This window comes from Typopeltis vanoorti, chromosome 1 (genome assembly GCF_054136105.1).
Source record: "Typopeltis vanoorti isolate ZY-2024b chromosome 1, IOZ_Tvanoo_1.0, whole genome shotgun sequence".
Lineage (NCBI taxonomy): Eukaryota > Metazoa > Arthropoda > Arachnida > Uropygi > Thelyphonidae > Typopeltis > Typopeltis vanoorti.
In genome coordinates, this window is record NC_143549.1 from 90,427,576 (window position 1) to 90,449,941 (window position 22,366).

Below are 22,366 nucleotides of genomic sequence, written 5' to 3' on the forward strand. Positions count from 1 at the left end.
TACTCGCTTTTAATACCTGCTTTTGTAAGCGTACTTCGCTAACGTGCACTCATTATTCAGTGCTGTAGTTCTGTGCTTTCGTAACAAGCAGTTACCTCTGCTATCGATGACCTTGAGAACCGTGAATGAGCTTGTTTCAAACTTCCAGTTATTGTTTTGTACACGCCGTTGACCGATGAGAAACAACCGAGGTTCATGCGTGTGAATGATCTTCACCACACGAAATCGTCCACGTAACCGTGAAGGACGTTTCTTTTCTACCGAAACAAGGGCATGTGGTTTGTAAGGTGAATTACTGGAAAGATGCATACAAGTGACTTAATACTTGCCTTTAGAGATAAGCCAGGCAGCTTATTTCGCAAGAAATGAAAAATAAATTTTGATATATTTTCAAACTATGAGCTAAGATCATTTTACTTATTGGATGGTCATAAAATGACTGGTTTAGTCATACTTTGTGTATTTTTATTTATTTATTTTCCTGATAACAGTGAAACATGTAGTGATTATGATTGTTTGTAATGAAAATGACTAGTAATGGGCAGAGTTGAATGTGTTTAGTGTGATATACTTGCATGATTAAAATATAAAGGATTTAGTGACGACCTAAGAAACTGAAGGAAGTTGTATCAAAATGTATTGCAGAGTTAGGAGAGTTAGTTGCACAGGTTTAATTTAATTTGCATAAGAGTAATTTCATAAAGCAAGAGTTAATAAACAGAAACTGTTGTGGAAAGAATATTGGTTAATGATCAGGTTCAGATTACTATGAAATATATGCCAGTAAAGTGACAGTCATGGTAAGGAAGACAAACCTAGACTATGAAATGAAGTTAGCTGAAAAGGCCAAAGGAAATTCAAGAGATTTCATTCATGTAGAAAGTAAAAGAGAAAAAAAAAAGTTTGTGGAATAGAAACCTTAGTGAACATAAATGGAAGGAAAGTGATATGTGCTGCAGAATTATTGCAGTCACTTTGCCACGGTATATATTCCAAGCATAAACAATAAGGTTCAAAATACTCTGGAACAATTAGACGAATGGATAGAGATAAGGTTTGCATTTAATGATATCACCACAACAGCTTCGTGTACGTATAGCAACAAGATCAGATAGGATATCGCCATAGATACTTGAAGGAATTACAAAAGAATTAATCTCTTAATTTGCTTGTTTTGATTTAAATCACAACAAACAGGAATTCCAAGTGAGCAGATGGAAGCAAGATAGTTCCATTAGAGAAAGGTGATGCAAGGATATAGATGCAGCTAGGGGTGCGCCAGTAGTGTCCAGCTCCTGTGTGCAAAACTTTAGTTGGTGCCCCTATACCCCCCCCCCCCCCACAAATAAAAAAAACACTTTATAAAAACGTTATTTTTAATATTTGATGCCAATAAAGTATTTCATTTTGAATTTTATCTCCTAAATAGGAGGGCATATTTTTAAAGTCAGGATCATTAGCTACACATCACATGTATTCCGATATAAAAGGATCAAACTTTTCTAACATCTCAATGCATTTTAAAAAATTGCCATTGTTGCGATCGTAAAGTTTATTACTTTTACTACAAAGAGTTAGATTTTGTTTGCCTAAAAACTGTACTACAAAAATTATTCTTTTTATAACTTCATCCCAATGTTTCCTTTGTTGCAAAGGATCAATACAAGTTTTATTTTTTAAGGATGTAATTAATTCTATCCATTTTTTGTAATTGTATACCTTCAACTATTGGTCAAACTGCCTGCTCAGACCAATAGTTGAAGGCATACACTCACCTACCTACAACCTTTCTAAATAACTCACGACTTTTTTAAGAAATCTTTCCGGAATTTCCTCCTCTCATATTAAAATCTCTGCTGATTTTGTATCAAAAATCAAGGACATCAAACTTAAAAAAACAGATTTAATGGCTAGTTTCAATGTTATCTCTCTCTTCACAAATGTGCCTGCTCAAGAAGTCCTCAATCTTTTCAAGAACAAATTATCCAAAAAACTCTTTGCTTTACTCTCCCATTGCATAAAGTCAGGATACTTCAAATATGATAATAAGATCTACTTACAAAACTCAGGTCTGGCTATGGGCAGCCCATTCTCTCCTATTCTCACAGATATATTTCTTAACGATGTTGAAGAAAAAGCTATTAACTCCTTCCCCTTAAACCAAAATTTTGGTTTAAGGGAAATGTCTCATCATCAGTTGCATCAATCTTGGGACTGGTATCTCAGCAGCAATTTCCTTCATTCTGCTGTCATTGGCTTTCTTCTTAACCTCCTGGTAACTCCTCAAACCCGTGCTGTCTTTGACTTGGTTTAAGAAAGCTTTTCCTTGGTGTACCTCTTCTTCTTTTCCCCTCTATTTTGTCTTCAGTTATTCTTTTCACAAGTCCATCATGTCGAAGTATATGTCCAAACCACCTATCCCTTCTAATTTTGATCGATTTTATTAGAGTTCTTGTTTCGTTTATCTCTCTCAGGACTTGTTGGTTTGAATTTTTTTTTTTCTGTCCATTTTATTTTGTTCATGCGATGCCAGCACCACATTTCAAAAGCCTCCAATCTTCTTACATTCTCTCTGCCTAGAATCCAGGTTTCACATCCATAAAGTGCAATGCTCCATATCAATGTCTTTACTAATTTTTTTTTCAATTGTAGGTTGAGGTTGCCTGTTAAAATGCTTTTCATCTTAGAGAAGTGGGCTTTTGCATTGTTTATTCTTGATCTTATGTCTTCTCTTGTTCTGCCCACTTCTGTTATTAGGCTTCCTAAATATTTAAAGCTTTTCACTTGTTTTATTTGTTCCCCACTGATGTCTATATGCTCTGTATTGATAGGGATTTTGCCCGTAACAATGATTTTAGTCTTATCTGTGTTGATTTTCATTTTATATTTTTCAAGGTTATTATTTAGTAATTCTAGCATTGTTGTTAATGTTCTTCTGTTTTCTGCTACAAGGGCTATGTCATCAGCAAATCTTATACACGACTTGCTCACCATTTATCTTTATGCTACTATTTATTTTATCTTTAGTTTCCTGAATGGCCTTTTCAATATATAAATTAAATAAAAGTTGTGAAAGTATACATCCTTGTCTTACTCCACTCCTGATATTATTATTTTCTCCTTATCATTGATTTTAATCTGTTCGTTTTGATTTTTGTAAATTTGATAAATTATTTTCCTATCCCTCAAATCTATGCCGATATTAGTTAGACAATTTAGGAGTATTTGTGCTGGTTTACTTTATCAAATGCTTTCTCTAAATCAAGGAAGCAAATGTAAGTATTTTGACTAAGGTCTAATCTTTGTCTCTATTATTGTTCTTAAACAGAGTATTGCCTCTCTTGTTCCTTTATTCTTTCTGAATCCAAATTGGTCTTCATCCAATAGACAATCTATTTTTGAATAATTTTTAGCAGAATTTTGCTAACATGTGGGATTAAAGCTATTGTTCTAAATTGGCTGCATTTGTTTGCATTATTCTTTTTTGGTATTGGTATTATGGTTGATTTCATAAACTCCTTTGGTATTTCTCCTCTATCATAGATTTGGGCTATTAATTGATAGAGTAAGGATTTTTGTCTCATCACCTAGATTTTGTAGCAGTTCTATAGGAATATTGTCTACACCTGGACTTTTTCCATTACTCATTTCGGACAGTGCTTTATCAAATTCTTCTCGCATTATTGGGGGTCCTAGATTATCTTCATTTTGATTTTCTATGCTGATATCAACATCAAGTTCATCACCATTATAGAGATTTTCAAGATAATTCTTCCGTTCCACTAATATATCCTCAGATTCTATTAGTAATTTTTCCATTTTCATCTTTGATGGCATTGTTTTTGCTGTTCTTATTAAATTTGAAAGTCAGTTTGTTAATTTCTTTATAGGCTTTCTCCATGTTTTCTTTTATAAATAATTCATCTATGTCATTACACTGTTCTTCCAGGTATTCTTTCTTGGCTTGTCTACATTTTCTTGTAATTTGATTTTTAAGATATTTGTATTCGCCACATCTTCTTCTTTAACAGCATTTTTATATTTTCTTCTTTTATCCATAAGGCCAAGTATTTCATCTGTTATCCATTGTTTTCTTTTTCTGCATTTTTCAATAATTGATTTGATGAATTTGTAATTAACTCTTTAATCATATTCCATTGGTTTTCAGTATTATTCTGACTATTTATGTTTTCTGGAATATTATGATCAGTTGCCTCTTGGTATCCTCTCTTTACTTCTTTACTCTTTAATTTTTCAAGGTTCCATCTCATTGGTTTGTATCTTTGGATTTGTTTCCTATGTTTCAGTTCTGTTTTCATTAAGACAAGGTTATGGTCACTACTAATGTCGGCACCTGGATAGCTTTTGCAATTTTTTATTTGGTTTCTGTATCTTTTCTTGACCAATATATCATCTATTTGATATGTATTTGAATCCCCAGGTGCTTTCTAGGTATATCTTCTTCTTTTTGAAACTTGAAATAGTGTATTTGCTAAAACTAACTGTTTTTGTGTACAAAATTCTATTAATTGCTTTCCTCTTTCATTCCTACGTCCAAGACCAAATCTTCCTGAAACATTATCATTACTCTCTTCTCCCACTATAGCATTCCAATCTCCCATTATTATTGTATTGTCTCTGTCTTTAAAGCTGCTCCAGATTTCTTCTATTTCTTCATCGCTATGTTGTGATGTTGGCATGTAGACCATTATAATATTGAGGTTTACTGGTTCATTTTGAATGCTTATCGCCATGATTCTGTCACTATAGTTAATTATTGTAGTGATTAACTTTCCAACTTTTTTATGAAGCATTATTGCAACACCTGACTCGCCCTTCTTTTGTCCTGAATATATTATCTGAAATTCTCCACTCCAGAAATCACCCTGTCCCTCCCATCTCGTCTTACTAATGCCCATCATCATCAAATTCCTGCCATGTACCCTCAAGGGGTGTACAGGATATGACAGTACTACATGAAAAAATTACATCATTACTAACTTCCTATCTACAATTTTCCTCCAAATCAGTCTGTTACTTGTCAAGACTCCAACATTATCAGATCTTATATTTCTATCGTCTAAGGCACTTTGTACCGTATCAATCCACCTATATCTTGGTCTTTCTCTGGGTCGTTTTCCTGCCAACCTGGCAGAGAACACTTGTTTTGCTAATCTTTCCTCTCCCATTCTGTTTAAGTGACCATACCACCTGAGATTAGCTCTGCTAACGCATTCCTGGATGCTGACAATGTCATGTTCTTTCCTAATATCCTCATTTTTAATATGATATTGCCATTGATACCATCTGTTCATGCCTCTAATCTTTCTCAGGACTCTCATATCTGCAGTCTCTGTCTTTGGTCAAGTGTTTTACTTCTGACCCAGCTCTCAGATCCATAAGTTCAAACTGGTTTGAACACTGTCTTGTATACAGCTAATTTAGTGTTCCTACTAATTTCTCTCTTATTCCATATGAATTTATTCAATTGACTTCCCACCATACCAGCTTTGCTGATTCTGATTCTGTTGTCTATTTCCATATTTAATTTACCATCTTCAGTAAAAATCGTGCCTAAGTATCTGAAATGTTTTACTTGTTCCACAGGTTATCCATTCACAACACAGTTGACATTTTCAATGATTCTGCCTATTTTCATTGTCTTTGTCTTTTTATTGCTGACCTTCATACCATATCTATTACAACAGCTATTCAATTTAGTCAGAGAATCTTGCAGACTTGTAGCATATTTATTTAGAAGTATAACATCATCCGCATAAAGCAAAGAGCTGACATTAACATCTCACTAATGCCCAGAATGTCTATTTCAAGTCTTTCCATTTCTTTTTTCACATTTCACATTTTCTATTTTACCTGGTTCTAGCAGTGTATCGTTATTCCAGGTATCGTTATATAGATGATATATTCCTCATCTGGGAAGACAGTGTCAACAATCTCAATTTATTTTTGGACCACCTAAACAAGTTTCATGAAAAAATCTCTTTTACCTTCGAACTGGAATCCGATGACTGCCTCCCCTTTCTAGATCTGAAGCTTACTAGATGTTCTGAAAGTATTAAAATCTCAATTTTTAGAAAAGCTACTCATACTGACAGATACCTTCATGCTTCTTCCCATCACTACCCTCTGCAAAAATTTGGTATTATTTCCACCTTAGCACAATGGGCCAAATCTTTACTAACAGAAAAAACAGAAATTGAAAATGAACTCCTTTTTCTTAAAAAGACTTATTAATAATGGTTTCTCTCCTAATAAGATTGACAAATTTCTTTCTCTCCATCACTCAACTGCTTCTGAAGATCCCTCTTCCCCCAGAGCCTTTATTTCTTTGCCTTGCATCGGCTCTTTCACCAAAACTGGCTAAAATTCTCAAGAAATTTAACCTCAGAACTTGCTTCACTATGCTCCGAAAATTTTGCTCCATACTTAGTAAACCTAAAGAGAAACATCTTCCCACTCAGTTTCCAGGAGTCTACAAGATTTTATGTGATTGTGGAAAGCCATACTATGGCCAGACTGCTAAATCCATCCTTTTACATATGGAAGAACACCGAAGAACACTTTTTTCTGTTAACTCAGATGAGGGCCGCCAACACATTTTGGACTGGACACAAAAACTTCTAATATCCATGTATGCTATGATGAACTTGAAAGAAAGATTGTCGAATCTAGAGAAATTACCTTAGATTCTTCTCATATCAAACAGCCTAAGTTTCAATCTCTCTGATGCACACATTACGTCTGTTCAATACTGGCGCACTCGTGACAGCACATAGTCAACTTTTATTTGGAACTCAAGCTCACATTACTGTTTCAAAATGTACTACTGACTAAGTTTAACACACGTGAACTACAGTGATAGGTTTTTTATTGCGTAAATATTTCGTCCTAGGTATCTTAGGACATCATCAGTACAGTAAGGCAAAACTAGGAGAACCAATACTTGGTTCACGTGTGTTAAACTTAGTCATGAATTCTCCACAGCTTTCTCTATGTAATCAAAATGTACTACTGTCTTTTGTACTAGTACTGTTAATGCAATTTTTAAGTCTCTGTTATTTTTTGTATATTTCTTTGATTGTGATACCTGAAGAAGTTGGTCCATTCAACGAAACTAGTAAACTAGTAGTATCTTTTTAAATAAACCATGTCACCTCTTTATCTCTCGGTATCAGTCATTTAAAGTAATTTATAATATTTTCTACTGAGTAAAAATGAACAATCACAATATATATATAAATCTGAGATGTGTGGAATTAAATTTTAAGAAGAGGGTATATGTGGAATTTCAGGGCTGACAAGTGTGACAGACTTAGGAGATTGCTTGAAGCGATCTCATGACATGAGACAAGGGAGTGAGGACTGGTTTTTTGCTTAGAGAATGGTGAATAACTTCAAAGCTAAAGTATGATAGATATTATATGAATGTTGGATAGTTCTTGGCATAATGTTGCCAAGAACTATCCAACATTCTTAGGGCCTCTCTCGATGAGTCTACAGACTCTATTGAGTTGCCCGTATAATAATAATTATATATATATGCATGGAGGTACATCTACTCGGTTGTTAAACATATTTCAAAACGTTTCAAATAACTTGACAAAAAACGTGACACAAAAATGTTACAAAAAAAGGCTTATCATTTCATATTATAGAGTAGATATATATATATAATGAGAGAGAGTTGCCAAAAAAAAAAGTGGAAGATTGGAACTTTTGCTCCAAAAATTACTCTTTTCTTGCCTACAATACTATACTAATGTGCTATAGGGTTCATCATAAATTTTGCATCACATTGGAAGTTGGAAGTCTTTGAGGTTAATCTTTTATGAGAGTAAACAGGAATCTATTACACTATTCTTTTGTGATGACAGACAGATAGTTGGTTTAAAACTATAAAATATAGTTAAATAATTGTCATGTAAAAAATGTTGCGTAATGTGGCAAGTCTTGTAAGATTCTAAAGGTGCTTATGATAGGCAGTTATCAGCATTACATTCAAATGCTGTGGAAATTACTGTCTTCATTTTTGACATTGGTGGTTAACATAGTAAATAGTAGTCTAGCACTGTTAATTACACTGGCCAACAAAAAAAAAATTTTTTTTCCTGCTGATTATGATCTGACACTTGTATTTTACTAATTTCGGTGTGCTGATTTCAAATATCAAACCCATTTTTCTCTATCATGTCAGGTTTTTCCTCTATGGCATTTTCTTTTTGCTAATTTGTAAGTTTTTGATAGTTTTAAGGAGGCAGTACTATTTAGAGGATCAATTTTTGAATATTATTTTCTGAAAGTATGTACTTTTAAAAATCTGTTCCTAACTTATTATCAAGAAATTCGAAAAATTCCCGAAGATATAGCCTATTATTCAAAGCAGTGTGCAGATCAGAATCAGAGCGCTCGCCACTCCCGCTTTTTAGTAAACGAATAAATGCGTAAGAACCTGCAATAGCACGTTCTGGCGATTTGAATGTGAGAGAGAGGCCGATAACCGACCTAATACATTTAGGTGATGAAAAGTAGGCAATGACAACTGCCTAAAACAAATGAATGCTATATGCGTCATAGCAGACAAAGAACGATCGAAATCAGTCAATCGTTAATCAATCGTGAAAGTAATGAGTGCTTATAACGTTTCGATAAAGTCTCTGGTTTTTTTTTTTTTTTGTCTTGTTAATTGCATGTTAGTCGGCAGTGAAGAAAATACATCATGTCTACTACTTGAAATAGTGTCAATAGTGTAGATTCCTTCTGCTACATTTGTGGCAGCTTTACTGTGATATTTAAAGTGATATTTGTCAAAGGACAAATATCACTGATTTCGTTAAGAAAGTGCACTTTGCATACTTTGATGTAAAAATTGCAGATCAGGACAAGTCTTGGGCTCCAAATAAAGTAAGTCATGTGTAGAAAATTTACGACAGTGGAGCAAGGGAAAATGCCAAAAATTAGCTTTTGGCATTCCAATGATTTGGCGTGAACCGAAAAATCATGTAGATGATTGCTATTTTTGTTTAGTTCAGACTTCTGGTTATAATAAGAAGAATAAGAAAAAAATTGTGCATCCAAATCTCGACTCAGCAATTCGGCCAGTTGCTCATTCCAATGAAATAGCCGTGCCAATTTATAAAGGACTTCCTTTACTTGAGAACGAGCATGATCGGGATATGCCAGATGTTCTTGAGGAGCAAGACCCGGATGTTGATTTAGACAATGAAAATTTAATTTCTAGTTCTGGACCGCAACGTTTTACTCAAGCAGAATTGAATGACATAGTAAGAGATTTGGGCCTATCAAAGGAATCATCGGAATTGTTAGCTTCAAGATTAAATGAAAAAAAACTTACTGGAGCAAGATACGAAGATAACTTTTTATCATAGCAGGGAAAGTAATCTTGTACAATATTTTAAACACGAGAGTGAGTTTGTTTACTGTAACAATGTGTCAGGTTTACTAACTGAAATGAGTGTTGTACAATATCATCCAAATGAGTGGCGTTTATTTATCGACAGTTCAAGCAGAAGTCTCAAGTGTGTCTTACTACACAATGGGAATGTATATGGCTCAATTCCTATTGGCTATTCAGTCCACTTAAAGGAAACATATGAGGACATTAAAAAGGTTCTGAAGTTATTAAAATATACAGATCATAACTGGATCATCTGTGTGGATCTTAAAATGGTGAACTTTTTACTTGGCTTTCAAAGAGGATATACAAAGTTTCCGTGTTTTCTATGCTTCTGGGATAGTCGAGTTAGAAACCAACACTGGAGTCAGAAACATTGGCCTCTTAGAATATCCTTAAATGTTGGAGAACAGAATGTTATAAATCAATCTTTAATCAACTGAGAAAAAAATCATTTTTCCACCTCTACACATCAAACTAGGTCTTATGAAGCAGTATGTTAAAGCTTTAGATTTACAAGGTGACTGTTTCCAATACATATGTGAAAAATTTCCACGACTTAGTTATGAAAAAATTAAAGCTGGTGTATTTGATGGACCGCAAATTAGAACTTTAATGAGAGACCCAAATTTCATCAACTCTATGAACGAAATTGAGAAAGAGGCCTGGACTTCATTTACGATGGTTGCAAATAATTTACTTGGAAACAAAAAAGCGTGCAATTACAAAGATCTAGTGGAAATAATGCTTGAAAATTTCCAGCACCTAGGTTGCAACATGAGCATAAAGCTTCATTTCCTATACAGTCATCTTGATATATTTCCCGAGAATTTAGGTGCTGTAAGCAATGAACAAGGCGAAAGATTTCATCAAGACTTAAAAACTATGGAAGATCCGTACCAAGGAAGATGGGATTCTCACATGATGGCCGACTATTGTTGGAGTATTCAAAGGGATTGCCAAAACAGAACACACACCAGAAATTGCTACAAACAAAAATTTATTCCCTGAAAACTCATGTGTAAGTAAAATTGTTATTTTTTTATAAATATTCTTGTAATTTTTAATGAATATTGTTAAGTAGTTATGTATCTAATTATCGGCCTCTCTCGCATTCAAAGCACCAGTACGTGCCGTTGCAAGTTCTTACACATTTATTTGTTTACTAACAAGCGAGAGCGGTGAGCGCTCCGATTCTGATCTGCGCACCGCTTTGAATAATAGGCTATATCTTCGGGAATTTTTCAAATTTCTTGATAAAAAGTTAGGAACAGATTTTTAACAGTACATACTTTCAGAATCGATTTTTTTTTTTGATCCTCTAAATAGTACTGCCTCCTTAAAACTATCAAAAACTTACAAATTAGCAAAAAGAAAATGCCACAGAGGAAAAACCTGATGTGTTAGAGAAAAATGGGTTTGATATTTGAAATCAGCACACCCAAATTAGTAAAAAAACAAGTCTCATATAAAAGTCAGCAAAAATTGTGTTGGACAGTGTTATTAATAGTGTGTGACTTAATGATATGTCAAATATTTTGTGATTAATAAGTTAATAAAACTTTATTGTGCACTTGAAGTTTTTATTTAAAGATTGGACTTAAAAGTCTGTGTATTCCTTCATGAAAATCATAGATCTTTTAGAGATTGATAGCTGATTGATATTAGCTATCAATGTGAATTATAATTTTTTGAATGTTGATTTGAACAACATTTGAACAAATTTATTGGTCTAAAATGTTTGATTTCTTTTTACCCTTAAATATGGTAATATTGCACCACATTTAAGGGTAAAAAAAATTTCTATACTGCTGCTCAATGCATGGTACATTAGCACTGTTCTGGAATCAGTCGACATGCTAACCTAGTAAAGGATTGGTTGACTGAGGATTTGATTATTTGAGGATCGTTACTCCCATCCCTAATCTTGATTTATTATATTCTATCCTTCTCTTTTCCCCTAAAAATATGCTCTCTTTCCCATAGAATTTGTAGTCCATCCTTGGAAACTTGGTTGTTCACATCCCTTTTTGTTTTTGTCTGCAATTCTAGTTCTCACATTATCCTATCTCCACATTTGTTCTCTTTCCCCTTTTGGTCATATTTTCGCAGTGTTATAGAAATGTTTATCATCATTAGCCTGATACTGCTCCAAAAGAAGACAACCTTGAACGTTCTACAGAGGTATGTCCAAAATTATTCCCTTCCATATATTTTTCATATACCCATGTCTCTAAAATATCAATGTCTTAAATAAATTTAGTAAAATGCCAATGACATTATACAAGAAGTACTCCTAAAGAAAAATAGGCAAAATAGCCATAAAAATTAATCATAACTTCTAGTTTATGTAAAATCACAAAAATTATAATCCTGCTATATGTTGAAAGCTATTTCAACATATAGCAGAAAGTGAATGCATGAGAAAATGCATGAGACTATTTTTATTGTATTGATCTTTTGCCTGAGAACAGCAGTAACATTAAAATTTTGAAATTGAAATATCATTGAAAATTGTTTTGAATGTATGTCATAACTTCATTATTATATACAGTTTTAAAAATATTTCTACATTTTATATTCTTTTAAAAAAAGATGTTTTATTACTTATATTGTAGAAATTGGAATAACACTATACTTCATGTTTTACCCCCAATGCATTAAAATGTAGGAACTAGAAAAGAAGAGGTCAGATCATAAACCTTAGTTCCTCAAATAAGTGAACCAAACACAAGTTTTTCCTGTCAGAGCAGTAACAGCTTCAGGCTGTTAGTCAAGCAGATGTATTTGTAAAATATGTGCGCGCACACACATACACTGCAAATGTGAAATATGTATTTTTGATGATCTTTTGTGGTCTATACAGATATCATTTTGACTGTATTATAAAATTTCTTTGGTATGTTTCATTTCAGAGTTTGACAGGTCATTCTACTTCAGTTGAGTGTGTCAGATTTGATCATAGAGAGGTTATGGTTTGTGCTGGATCCTGTTCTGGGGCACTTAAGCTGTGGGATCTTGAGGCTGCAAAAAGTAAATTTATGCTTTGTAAATCATATATATTCTGCTAAAATATTTTTGCAGACAAAAATTTAAGTATTAATTTAAATATATTTTGATTCATATATTTCACACACACTTGAGTCATATTGAATAAAGTGTTATAGCATCAAGGGAAACTATTTGCTATTTAAAAATTATGTTGGAGGTTTAATGGATTTTTTACAACACTCAAAAAGAATTAAAATAGAATTTAATACTTCCTATATTTCGTCCTAGTCACTAGGACATCTACGGGGATTACAAAGACAATTAATGTAACATGCACACAAAAACTTACAATACTAAGCCCAACCACGTGGGTGACAATACAGTCCTATCTAGGTGGAGCGCCCTCTAAGGGCAGTAGTAGGTGGCCTGGAATGTAAGGTGGGACTTCTGGTGATGACTGTTTCCCAAATCTTCGGAAGCTTAATGCAACCGTATTTGTTAAGATTTGGTTGGTTTCTGAGAGCTGCTGCTGCTTCTAAGAAAAGTCTCTCTTTCTTGAATTTGCTGTGGTGGAGCATGGTGGTTTTCTTCCATGATACTCTGTGGGTGGTGTCCAAAACAGCAAGCAGCAGCAGCTCTCAGAAACCAACCAAATCTTAACAAATACGGTTGCATTAAGCTTCCGAAGATTTGGGAAACAGTCATCACCAGAGGTCCCACCTTACATTCCAGGCCACCTACTACTGCCCTTAGAGGGCGCTCCACCTAGATAGGACTGTATTGTCACCCACGTGGTTGGGCTTAGTATTGTAAGTTTTTGTGTGCATGTTACATTAATTGTCTTTGTAATCCCCGTAGATGTCCTAGTGACTAGGATGAAATATAGGAAGTATTAAATTCTATTTTAATTCTTTTTGAGTGTTGTAAAAAAATCCATTAAACCTCCAACATAATGTCCTCACAGCACTTAAGCCTCTACCCAAGAAGCTATTTAAAAAAATTCTAATTTTGAAGTTGGCCTTACTTTTTATATTATAATTTATTTATTATAATATATTTCTATAATAATAAAAGACAAGTAAAAGCTATAGTAGATTTATTTATGCATGGTTATTAGTTGCATTTCAAACATGCTTTTAATATGCTAAAGTGCACATGCACACATCTGAAAAACACTATTTCCACATTCCCTCTTAAAAAGAATGCTTTTCCATACCACTTATTCAAAAATGCATAGTAGAAAATGTTACTCATTACGTGAGTTCAGTTATTTTAAGTTAGACAGAAACAAAATGATAAAATATATTTAAAAAAATATAAAATACAAAATATAAACATTTATAAAGCTATTCTTAGTTGGGTTTGAATTTTCTTGATAGCAGTGCTTTCTTAATTTCATCTAAATGGCTCATAATTATAGTTGTGCTCTTATTTCTCTAAACCAGTATTTCTCAAACTCCAGATATCCCTGCTTAAAATTTCATTATTACCAAGTACCCTTTTATATCAAAATAATAATAAATAAAATAAAAAGTATATTTCATTGTAAATACCTATTTTATTTGAATTTAGATGTACATGTAAACAAAAAATGATTTATTTTTAATAGAACAAAATTTATATAGATACGGTAAATTTTTACTTAATTTAAATAATTTATCATCAGTGAAAGGAGTGAAATTGCTTGTGGTGGGATAATATTTCAGCAACGGTTGGCTCTATAGTTGTTATTTTCACTATATTATTTCAGGAAATTACAACGTACTAGGATATACATTAAAATAAATTTTAATATATTTCTATATTTCGGCAACGTCACGCTGCCATTTTCAAGAACTCAGGTACAAGATACATGCACGCAGGCACAGCAAAACAATAAATGAGCAAGAAGTATGAAGCTATTAATTCTCCTAAAGTTCTGATGGTGCCCTCTAGCGGGCAATGTTGGTATTCTTGGGCGATTGGGCTGAAGGTCTTCTGATGTAGGTTTCCCAAATTTGAGGAAGTCTCATGCAGCCAAACGCCAGAGGGCACCATCAGGACTTTAGGAGAATTAATAGCTTCATACTTCTTGCTCATTTATTGTTTTGCTGTGCCTGCGTGCACGTATCTTGTACCTGAGTTCTTGAAAATGGCAGCGTGACGTTGCCGAAATATAGAAATATATTAAAATTTATTTTAATGTATATCCTAGTACATTGTAATTTCCTGAAATAATATAGTGAAAATGCATAGCCAACGTCTAAGCCTTTCCACGAGAATCTATAGTTGTTAATTTCAATCTCAGATGCATTTTAACATCTATAATATTTACAAGAGCCGAAAATCCAACTTCGCACAGATATGAACTTCAAAGTGGAAAAATGAACCTTAGAGCTTTATTTGTTAATTCAGGAAATTCATTCTTTATTTGTAGCCAAAATGATAAAATGATAACATATTCTTGTTGTATTTATTTTTTAGGAAACCATCAGAAGCTAATTCTAAAAGTTGTTCTATTGGCAACAGACCCTTTGAAATAGATTTGTTGATATTGAAAGGGTATCTTGTACACTCAGTGTCCAATTCAGGGAAATACTTTTCTAGATTCATTTATAAGCTTTGTAAATGCTGCATAATAGTTTTCACATAATCAATGTTTGCTCATTTGAACTTGCGAGCAATTCACGAAGAGATGGAAACATGTCAAATTGTCCATTACCAACCTGCTTTTGCCATGACTTCATCTTTGGCAGTTTGGTTCGCTTTATCTTGGACATGAAATATAAAAATTCCCTTGCCTTATAAAGACAAATTAAGATTATTTAATACAGTAAATATATCTGCCAGGTATGCTAATTGACTGAACAATTTCCAATTATGTAAATGTTTTTTCAATTCAAAATTTTCATCAAGAAAAACCTGTAGTTCATTCTGAAGTTCAAATAAACGAGTAAGAATTTTTCCACGAGAAAGCCAACGAGCATCGGTATGGAAAAGAAGTCGTGTATGATTATTTCCCATTCACTTTGCAAAGCTAAGAGAAAAGTCTGGCATTTAGAGGATGGCTTTTAATATAATTTATGATTTTTACGGTTTCATCCAGAACTTTTCTTAGGTCTGTAGACATAATATGTGTAGCCAAAGCTTCCCTGTGTATGCACCAGATGCAAAGTCGACTTTGCATCTGGTGCAACAGCTTGGATCCTTGAAACGAGCCCTTTTTTAGATCCAACCATGGATTTCTCTCCGTCAGTGCTTATTCCAACACAAGTTTTCCGATCAAGCTTGTTTTGATGCATAAATGTATTTATATTGTTGAATATTTCTTCTCCTGTTGTATGTTCTGGCAAGGGGTTGTCAGAAAGTTTTTGATTTTTTTTTTTCATACCTAAAGAACACTAGAAGACTTGCAATATTTGTAATGTTGGTGGATTCATCTACCTGCAATGCATGATAATGACTCGTACGTATATCGGATAACAATGTTTGTTTTATGTTTTCAGCCATTTCAGAGATTCTTTGATGAGCGGTACTAGAAAATATCCTATCAAAAATAAAAAAATCCTATCAAAAGACCTTTTCACATTATATATGATCATAATTTCTGCTATTTTGCTGCAGACTTGACTAAAGTTTCACCAATTTTTCTGCTGCACAACTTTAGCCTTCATATTTTCACCTCCTGACACAATTGACATCATTTTTTGAGATTTTTTTAAATTTTTTAGTTTATTTTGAAAAAAAAATTCTACAGGTTTGTCCTTGTATTCATTATGTTTCGATTCAGAATGGCAATTTAAATTAGATGATTTCATGCTTTCATTTTTTTAAAGTTTCACCACAAATGACACATAATGGAATAGGTTCCTCTTCATTTCCTGTCTATGAAAATCCACATTTCAAGTAATTCAAATCTTTCTTACGGAGTTTTTTTCATCTTCTTCCTAGTTGGTTCTTTAGAGATGTCAGACAACACATTCTTATCAATTTCATTTGATCCAGATACAATATCAATGTTTTCTTGTTGTTCTTGTTACAGCTACTCTTATCTGCTATATTGCTCTCTTTTGTGCATTTTATAAATCTGGTCTTAACCAATGATCCATACTTAAGAATTTGAAAGCTGAAAAAATTATAATATGTTTTATAGGTATTATAACTTCCATACATTATTAAAGCAATTATATCATATCATTGTAAAAGTATTACAAACCTATTAATTGTTATTTTAACTACAAACAAATTTGTAACATGATCAAATAATGAACATATTGGTTAATCTGCTTAACTGTCTTAATTACATCTCCTAATGATTCATATAATTATTTTTTTATCAGTCACCATCATACGCTCTTTGCGTTGTTGCAGGCTCACAACGTACGTTCATATACAAAGCTGAATGAAGACTCATGACAAATAGACCCACGAATTTGCAAACTATTCAAATAAAGGTTATTACAATTTGAGTAGAAATTATACATATTATATAATTTATTGAGAAGTATATTTAAAATAATTCTTTTTTTTTTTTTTTTTTTTTTTTTTCTTAATAATGATTCCATGCGTTAATGATGCATAGCCAAATATCACATTACTCACCTGAAGACCATTCCCGTACCCCGGGGATACATGAACCACACTTTGAGAAACACTGTTCTAAACTATAATCCTTCTTTATACCTTAGCGTTTTTTTCTGAATGATATCTTATATTGCACCTTTCTGTGAAAAATTTAACTTCACCAATTCTCAACATCATTATCATTCAGATGAAATTATAATAGTTCTGCATTGTTGTAACTTTCTGCCAACTTTAAAACAACATTACAGTTATTGCGTGTTTATGCAATACATTAGTATGCAAATACAAAAGGTATTTTACAGACTTTATTTCCATGGCAACTGTGGAACATTTGGTTTGGAATATTGTCATATAAATATATTCAAAAAGATATCATGAGCTATTATCTTCAAATCTTGTTGTTTCAAAACCATATTAAGTAGATAATGTATTTCGGACAGTGGATTATGTAATGTGTAGATGGTGGATTGCATGTGTTGATGTAGACGATGGAATGTGAGGTGTAGAATGCTCTTTCATTGAATTTTTGGACTCAATATATGTGTCACATAATAACAGGTTATCCAAAAAGAGTACTTTATTATTACTATCTTCCAAATGCAAGGAAAAGTCACATCATTCTTGTCAGATGGGTGTAGAAAGGCCTTACAAGATTCTTTGCATAATCTTGAAAACTTAAACAATCTATGATGAGAAAATCATATTACTCTGCTGTTTAATATGGTCATCTATAACAGTCAGTAGTTAAGTCATGGTGATTTTGACATCATATATTTATAAAAATGAATGTAATTCATATGCTCTTCATATTTTGCTTCATGGTATAAGTCAGGTCATCCATTCTAATTACATAAGCAAGATTCTTAAACACCAAAAAGAAACCAGCTATTTTGCCTATGATTGAAAGAAGTCAGTCAGTTCAATAACTGGAGAAAAGGAAGTGAAAAAATTGAATTTCTTTATGATATGAGCAATTTTTTCAGAAATACTTTTCACATATGGAATGGCTATTAAATTTTTGTTTTCCATAGAAGTTTATATTACTCCATTGGGAGCATAGGGTCTCATTCACAGATCTCCATCTGACTCCATTTTATGCCTCTCTCTTCATCTGTGTCCACTTCTTTCAAATTTTTCTGAGCTCTTCTTCTGCTCCTCTCCTTCAGCATGTATTGGGCCTATTTGGCTGTCTTCCTTTTTCCTTGCAGATTCCATTCTGTTTTCTGCTATAATTTTATATAATATAATAATAATTTTAATTATTAAAAACTTAAAATATTTTCCTATATTTTGGCAGTGTTACATTGCTATCATCAGTGATCACAAAAAACAACGATATGTGCATGCAGGAATTAATACTGAGTAAATGAGGGACATCCAAAAATTTGACAAAAGTCCTAAGGAAATATGACCTTACAACCTCTTACAAACCATATAAGAAACTGGCATCTTACCTGTTCCATTCAAGACCAGCCACATCCCCTAGACCTACCAGGAGTAGACCAGGTCTCTTGCATTTGCAAACTGTCCTCCTATGGGCAACCAGGCAGGTCAGCTAATATTAGAATATCTGAACACAAGGACTACATCCAATTCTGCGAATACAGCCACTCAGGACTTGCTGACCATGCTTTGGACATCTACCACAGGATATGGCAGAAAGCCACTCTGTTGCACCACAGAAAATACAAATATGAAAGGTTATTCCTCGGATCTGCCTCAGCCCTGAAAAGTTTTCCAAACCTCAACAAATTTGGGTGCTTGAGACTTCCCCAAATTTGGGAAGCATACATTCTAAGATCATCAGCCCAATGGCCAAGATTACCCAATTTAGCCCAAAAGGAGGGGTGGGACAATGTTTAAGACTCTAGTTCCAACTTCTGTTGCCTTTCTTCAGCCTCATTTGCTTCATGCCTGCATGCACATATCATTGTTTTTTTTTGTGATTCCTGATGATGGCAATGTAATATTGCTGAAATATAGGAGAGTATTAATTAGTCTTTTATAATTAATATTTTAGTATATATTATTTCCTTGAAAATTAATAGTTATGTGTAAGCAACATATAAGTGTCTCTACAAGAATTTGTTTTCTTAATTGCTTTTGTTGTTCATGTTTTTGATGCATACAATAGAACTTATTTAATATTTGTATTAAATAACTTAATTTTTTGTTATACTTATTTCTTTTGATCTCTATATTTTCCCTAATCTTTTAAAAAAAAAATTCTCTGTGCCCTCTGTATCATGATTTTCTATCTTCCTCTGCTCCTCCCTGTTTGTTTATTATTGATCTTTTGAGCCCTTTGCTATTAGTAAATTCCTATGAAAATTTGTTACCCCTGGTACATCCTCAGTTCCATTTCTACTGTTCTTTCATCTGTTCCTGCTCACTTCATTACCTGCAGATTGCCTTCCTGGGGATAGTATCATAAGCTTTCTCCAGATCGGCAAAAATTAAATGGAGCTCTTTATTCTTTGCAACCATTTTTTTAGATATTTCTCACAAAGGGAATGTATTATCCGTGCAAGATCTTCCTGCTTTCCCATTTGTTGAGGTTCGGAGATTGTTTTTGGAATCAGCAGTAGCTTTAAAACAATTTCTCTTTCTCTCTCTCTCTCTCTGACTTCTGTGAACACTTTTGTTTTGTTCCATTTGATCCTCTGTGAATGGATATCCAAGGCATGTCCTGCCTTAGGTACCTACTGCTAGTCCCGACTTGCCATAATGTTGGTGTTGAATGTATTTCTTATGTTCTCCAAGACAACTATCAGCAGGTCTTCTTGTCTATCCATAGTAAGCCTGGTCACAAGTACAGAGCATTTCATACACTACTGGATGTGATAAAAGAGAGTTTGTCCTTAGGGGAACAGATGATATTTGCCAATTTAATTTATTGTTATAATGCGATACCTACATGGAATCCATAGACTTATTGAGAGAGGGGACATGCTCTACAACTCTCTCTCCACCAAGTACAGTGAACTGCAACTACACCACTACCATTAGTATTTTCACAGACAGTTAAAAACATCCATGCCCATGGCAGGATTTGAGCCCACAGCTTTGGCTGGAGAGCAAATATGCTAACCGCTCGGCCAACTAGGCCAGGTATATGGTTTAAAGGTGGTGCAGAGATTATTGTTATTATTATTAATATGTGGGCACCTCCACAGAGTCAGAAGACTCATTGCAAGAGATCCAATCTATCCATCCAATCTGTCCTGTCTCCTTGAACTCATTAACAGAAAAAGGACTCGCAACTGATTGTGGCAACCTATTCGACTCATTCACCACTCTCCAAGCAAAAAAATCTAGTCTTCACACTACTACTGACCACACTTTTATTCAACTTCAAGGGATGATCTCTTGTTATGGTCCCTCTAGCCAAATGCTGAAACATTTCCCATGCATCTATCCTATAAAATCCTTTAAGCAACTTAAATGTTTCTATCATATCCTCTCTTTTTCTCCTGTCAACCAACTTCTGCAATCCACACACCTTCAATCTATCCTCATAGGGATAACTTAATTTTCCATTCCATAGGCCACTCACCATCTTGGGCACTCACTTCTGAATCTTCTCCGCTGCTTCCACATCCCCCAAGAAACCCAGGGGACCAGACATGAGCACAGTAATCCAGATGTGGGCCTTATAAAGAGGAATTACAACTTCCTTATCTCAATGTGTTCTTTACTTGCCAAATAATCTTATATGCTACCTTAGCAGTATGTCCTCTAAACTCTCTCTACCACCACTTAGGGATGATGGTAGATAGAGACACTCCCAATGATATTCATTAAGCACTCTAGATATCTTTCAGATGTGCCCTAAATGTATGAGATAGTAACAGTTTTGCTGTAGCTTTGAGTATTGACCAATGAGTATTTTGAGATTTCCAGGGAGCATTTAGTATTTTACCTATTCTTTGGAGATTATAGCCATTGACAAAAAAGGGTGTGATGGAAGTGAGTTCAAGGGTAAGAGAGTGTTGTCATCGGAACAGATAGCCCTGGCTCTAGTGTTTTTAGGATATCATATTGTTGGGCTGGATGATAGTGTGATTGTTTGTGCAAATATCTCCCTGTATGTGTAAGTTTTTCTATAAACAGAAAAAGATAATTGTTCATCAGGAAGGTGTGTGATTAGTGTATCTAAGAAGAGCAAACAGTCATTAACTTCCTGTTCCATTGAATTGGATTTTAGAGTGTTTGCTATTTAAATCCACTAAAATGTATCTAATGTGTCTGGACCATGGCAAACGCATTGTCAACATAGTGCAGCCAAACCACTGGTTTGAGTCTGTATTCGTTGCTTGGATTTTTAAGTGTTCTATGTAGAAATTGGCTCAAGGGAAAGCCCATAGCTCTCCCATCTGGTTATTTGTTTATCTTCCCTTGCAAAATAACTAGCATGCACTGTAAATTTGAATAATTCATATATGTCTGAGAGGAAATTGACTAACAAATCCAGGATCTCTGGATTTGTTGAAGGATCAGTTCTCTAGTTACAATGGCACCATCCCATTAACACATTCACTGAATACCACATCACTCCTGCAATCCATGGACCAAGGTTGTTAGTGCTGCCTTCAATGCATTTGCTTCTTTTTTTTGCTAAGGCTTTTGATGCTGCTGAGTTTGAGAAACCCTCAGAGACTTTGCAGGAATATATCTTACATAGTGTGTTTGAATGGGGTTTGGAAGAAGCTGCTGAAAATACACCATATATTCACAGGATTTGGCAGACAAAGTCTTACAAGAAGTCATTCTCTCTTGTAACCTTTTCTATTTAATTTCACCCTTAAATCAGCTGAAAAGTTCTATAAGTATTTGTAGGGTGAAAATGAAGAAGTAGAAGAGCATTTGGTAGACTCTTTGGAAAAAGAGCTCTCAAATGAACACTGTATGGAAATAGAGAAAGTTGAAAGAAGAAGAAAAAAAAGCAACAGAAGAATAAGAAGCCAAACATATCTAAGTTTATAATGAAAAAAAAAATGACACAGGCAACTTGTTAATAAGGAAATTCTGTTTTTATAGGAAATGGACCTCAACATTGAGAGATTTAGCAATGTAGTTAGAATGATGCAAGCTGTAATTGCTTGCCACAGAGACATTTATGCAGAAAAGAACTAGCAAACACTGTAGATTAAGTTGGACATAATGCACATATTTTTAAAAAAAGCCCATTCTGCTCCCCCATCCTGAAGATCACCTTAAACCTTCCACAAATTATGTGTATAGTGAACCACCACCAGAATATATATTGTTGCAGTTCTTGAATTTGTTGTTGATGACTTAGACTCTCCTTAATCATCTAATTAATAAAGCAGCACATTTGAAGATTATATTTCATTATTTATTACAGTGCAATACTGT

General features: G+C 33.7%; 1 protein-coding gene across 3 annotated transcripts in view; it reads left to right on the top strand.

Moving 5' to 3' along the window:
• LOC150110194 (katanin p80 WD40 repeat-containing subunit B1-like) overlaps window positions 1–22,366 on the top strand; it is a 351,290-nt gene that overhangs the window by 110,128 nt on the left and 218,796 nt on the right. For all 3 annotated transcript variants that reach the window (XM_090392102.1, XM_090392114.1, XM_090392108.1), the window contains exon 3: window positions 12,349–12,466. In XM_090392102.1, coding sequence (XP_090248228.1) covers window positions 12,349–12,466 — 118 coding nt within the window. The remainder of the gene's footprint in view (window positions 1–12,348; window positions 12,467–22,366) is intronic.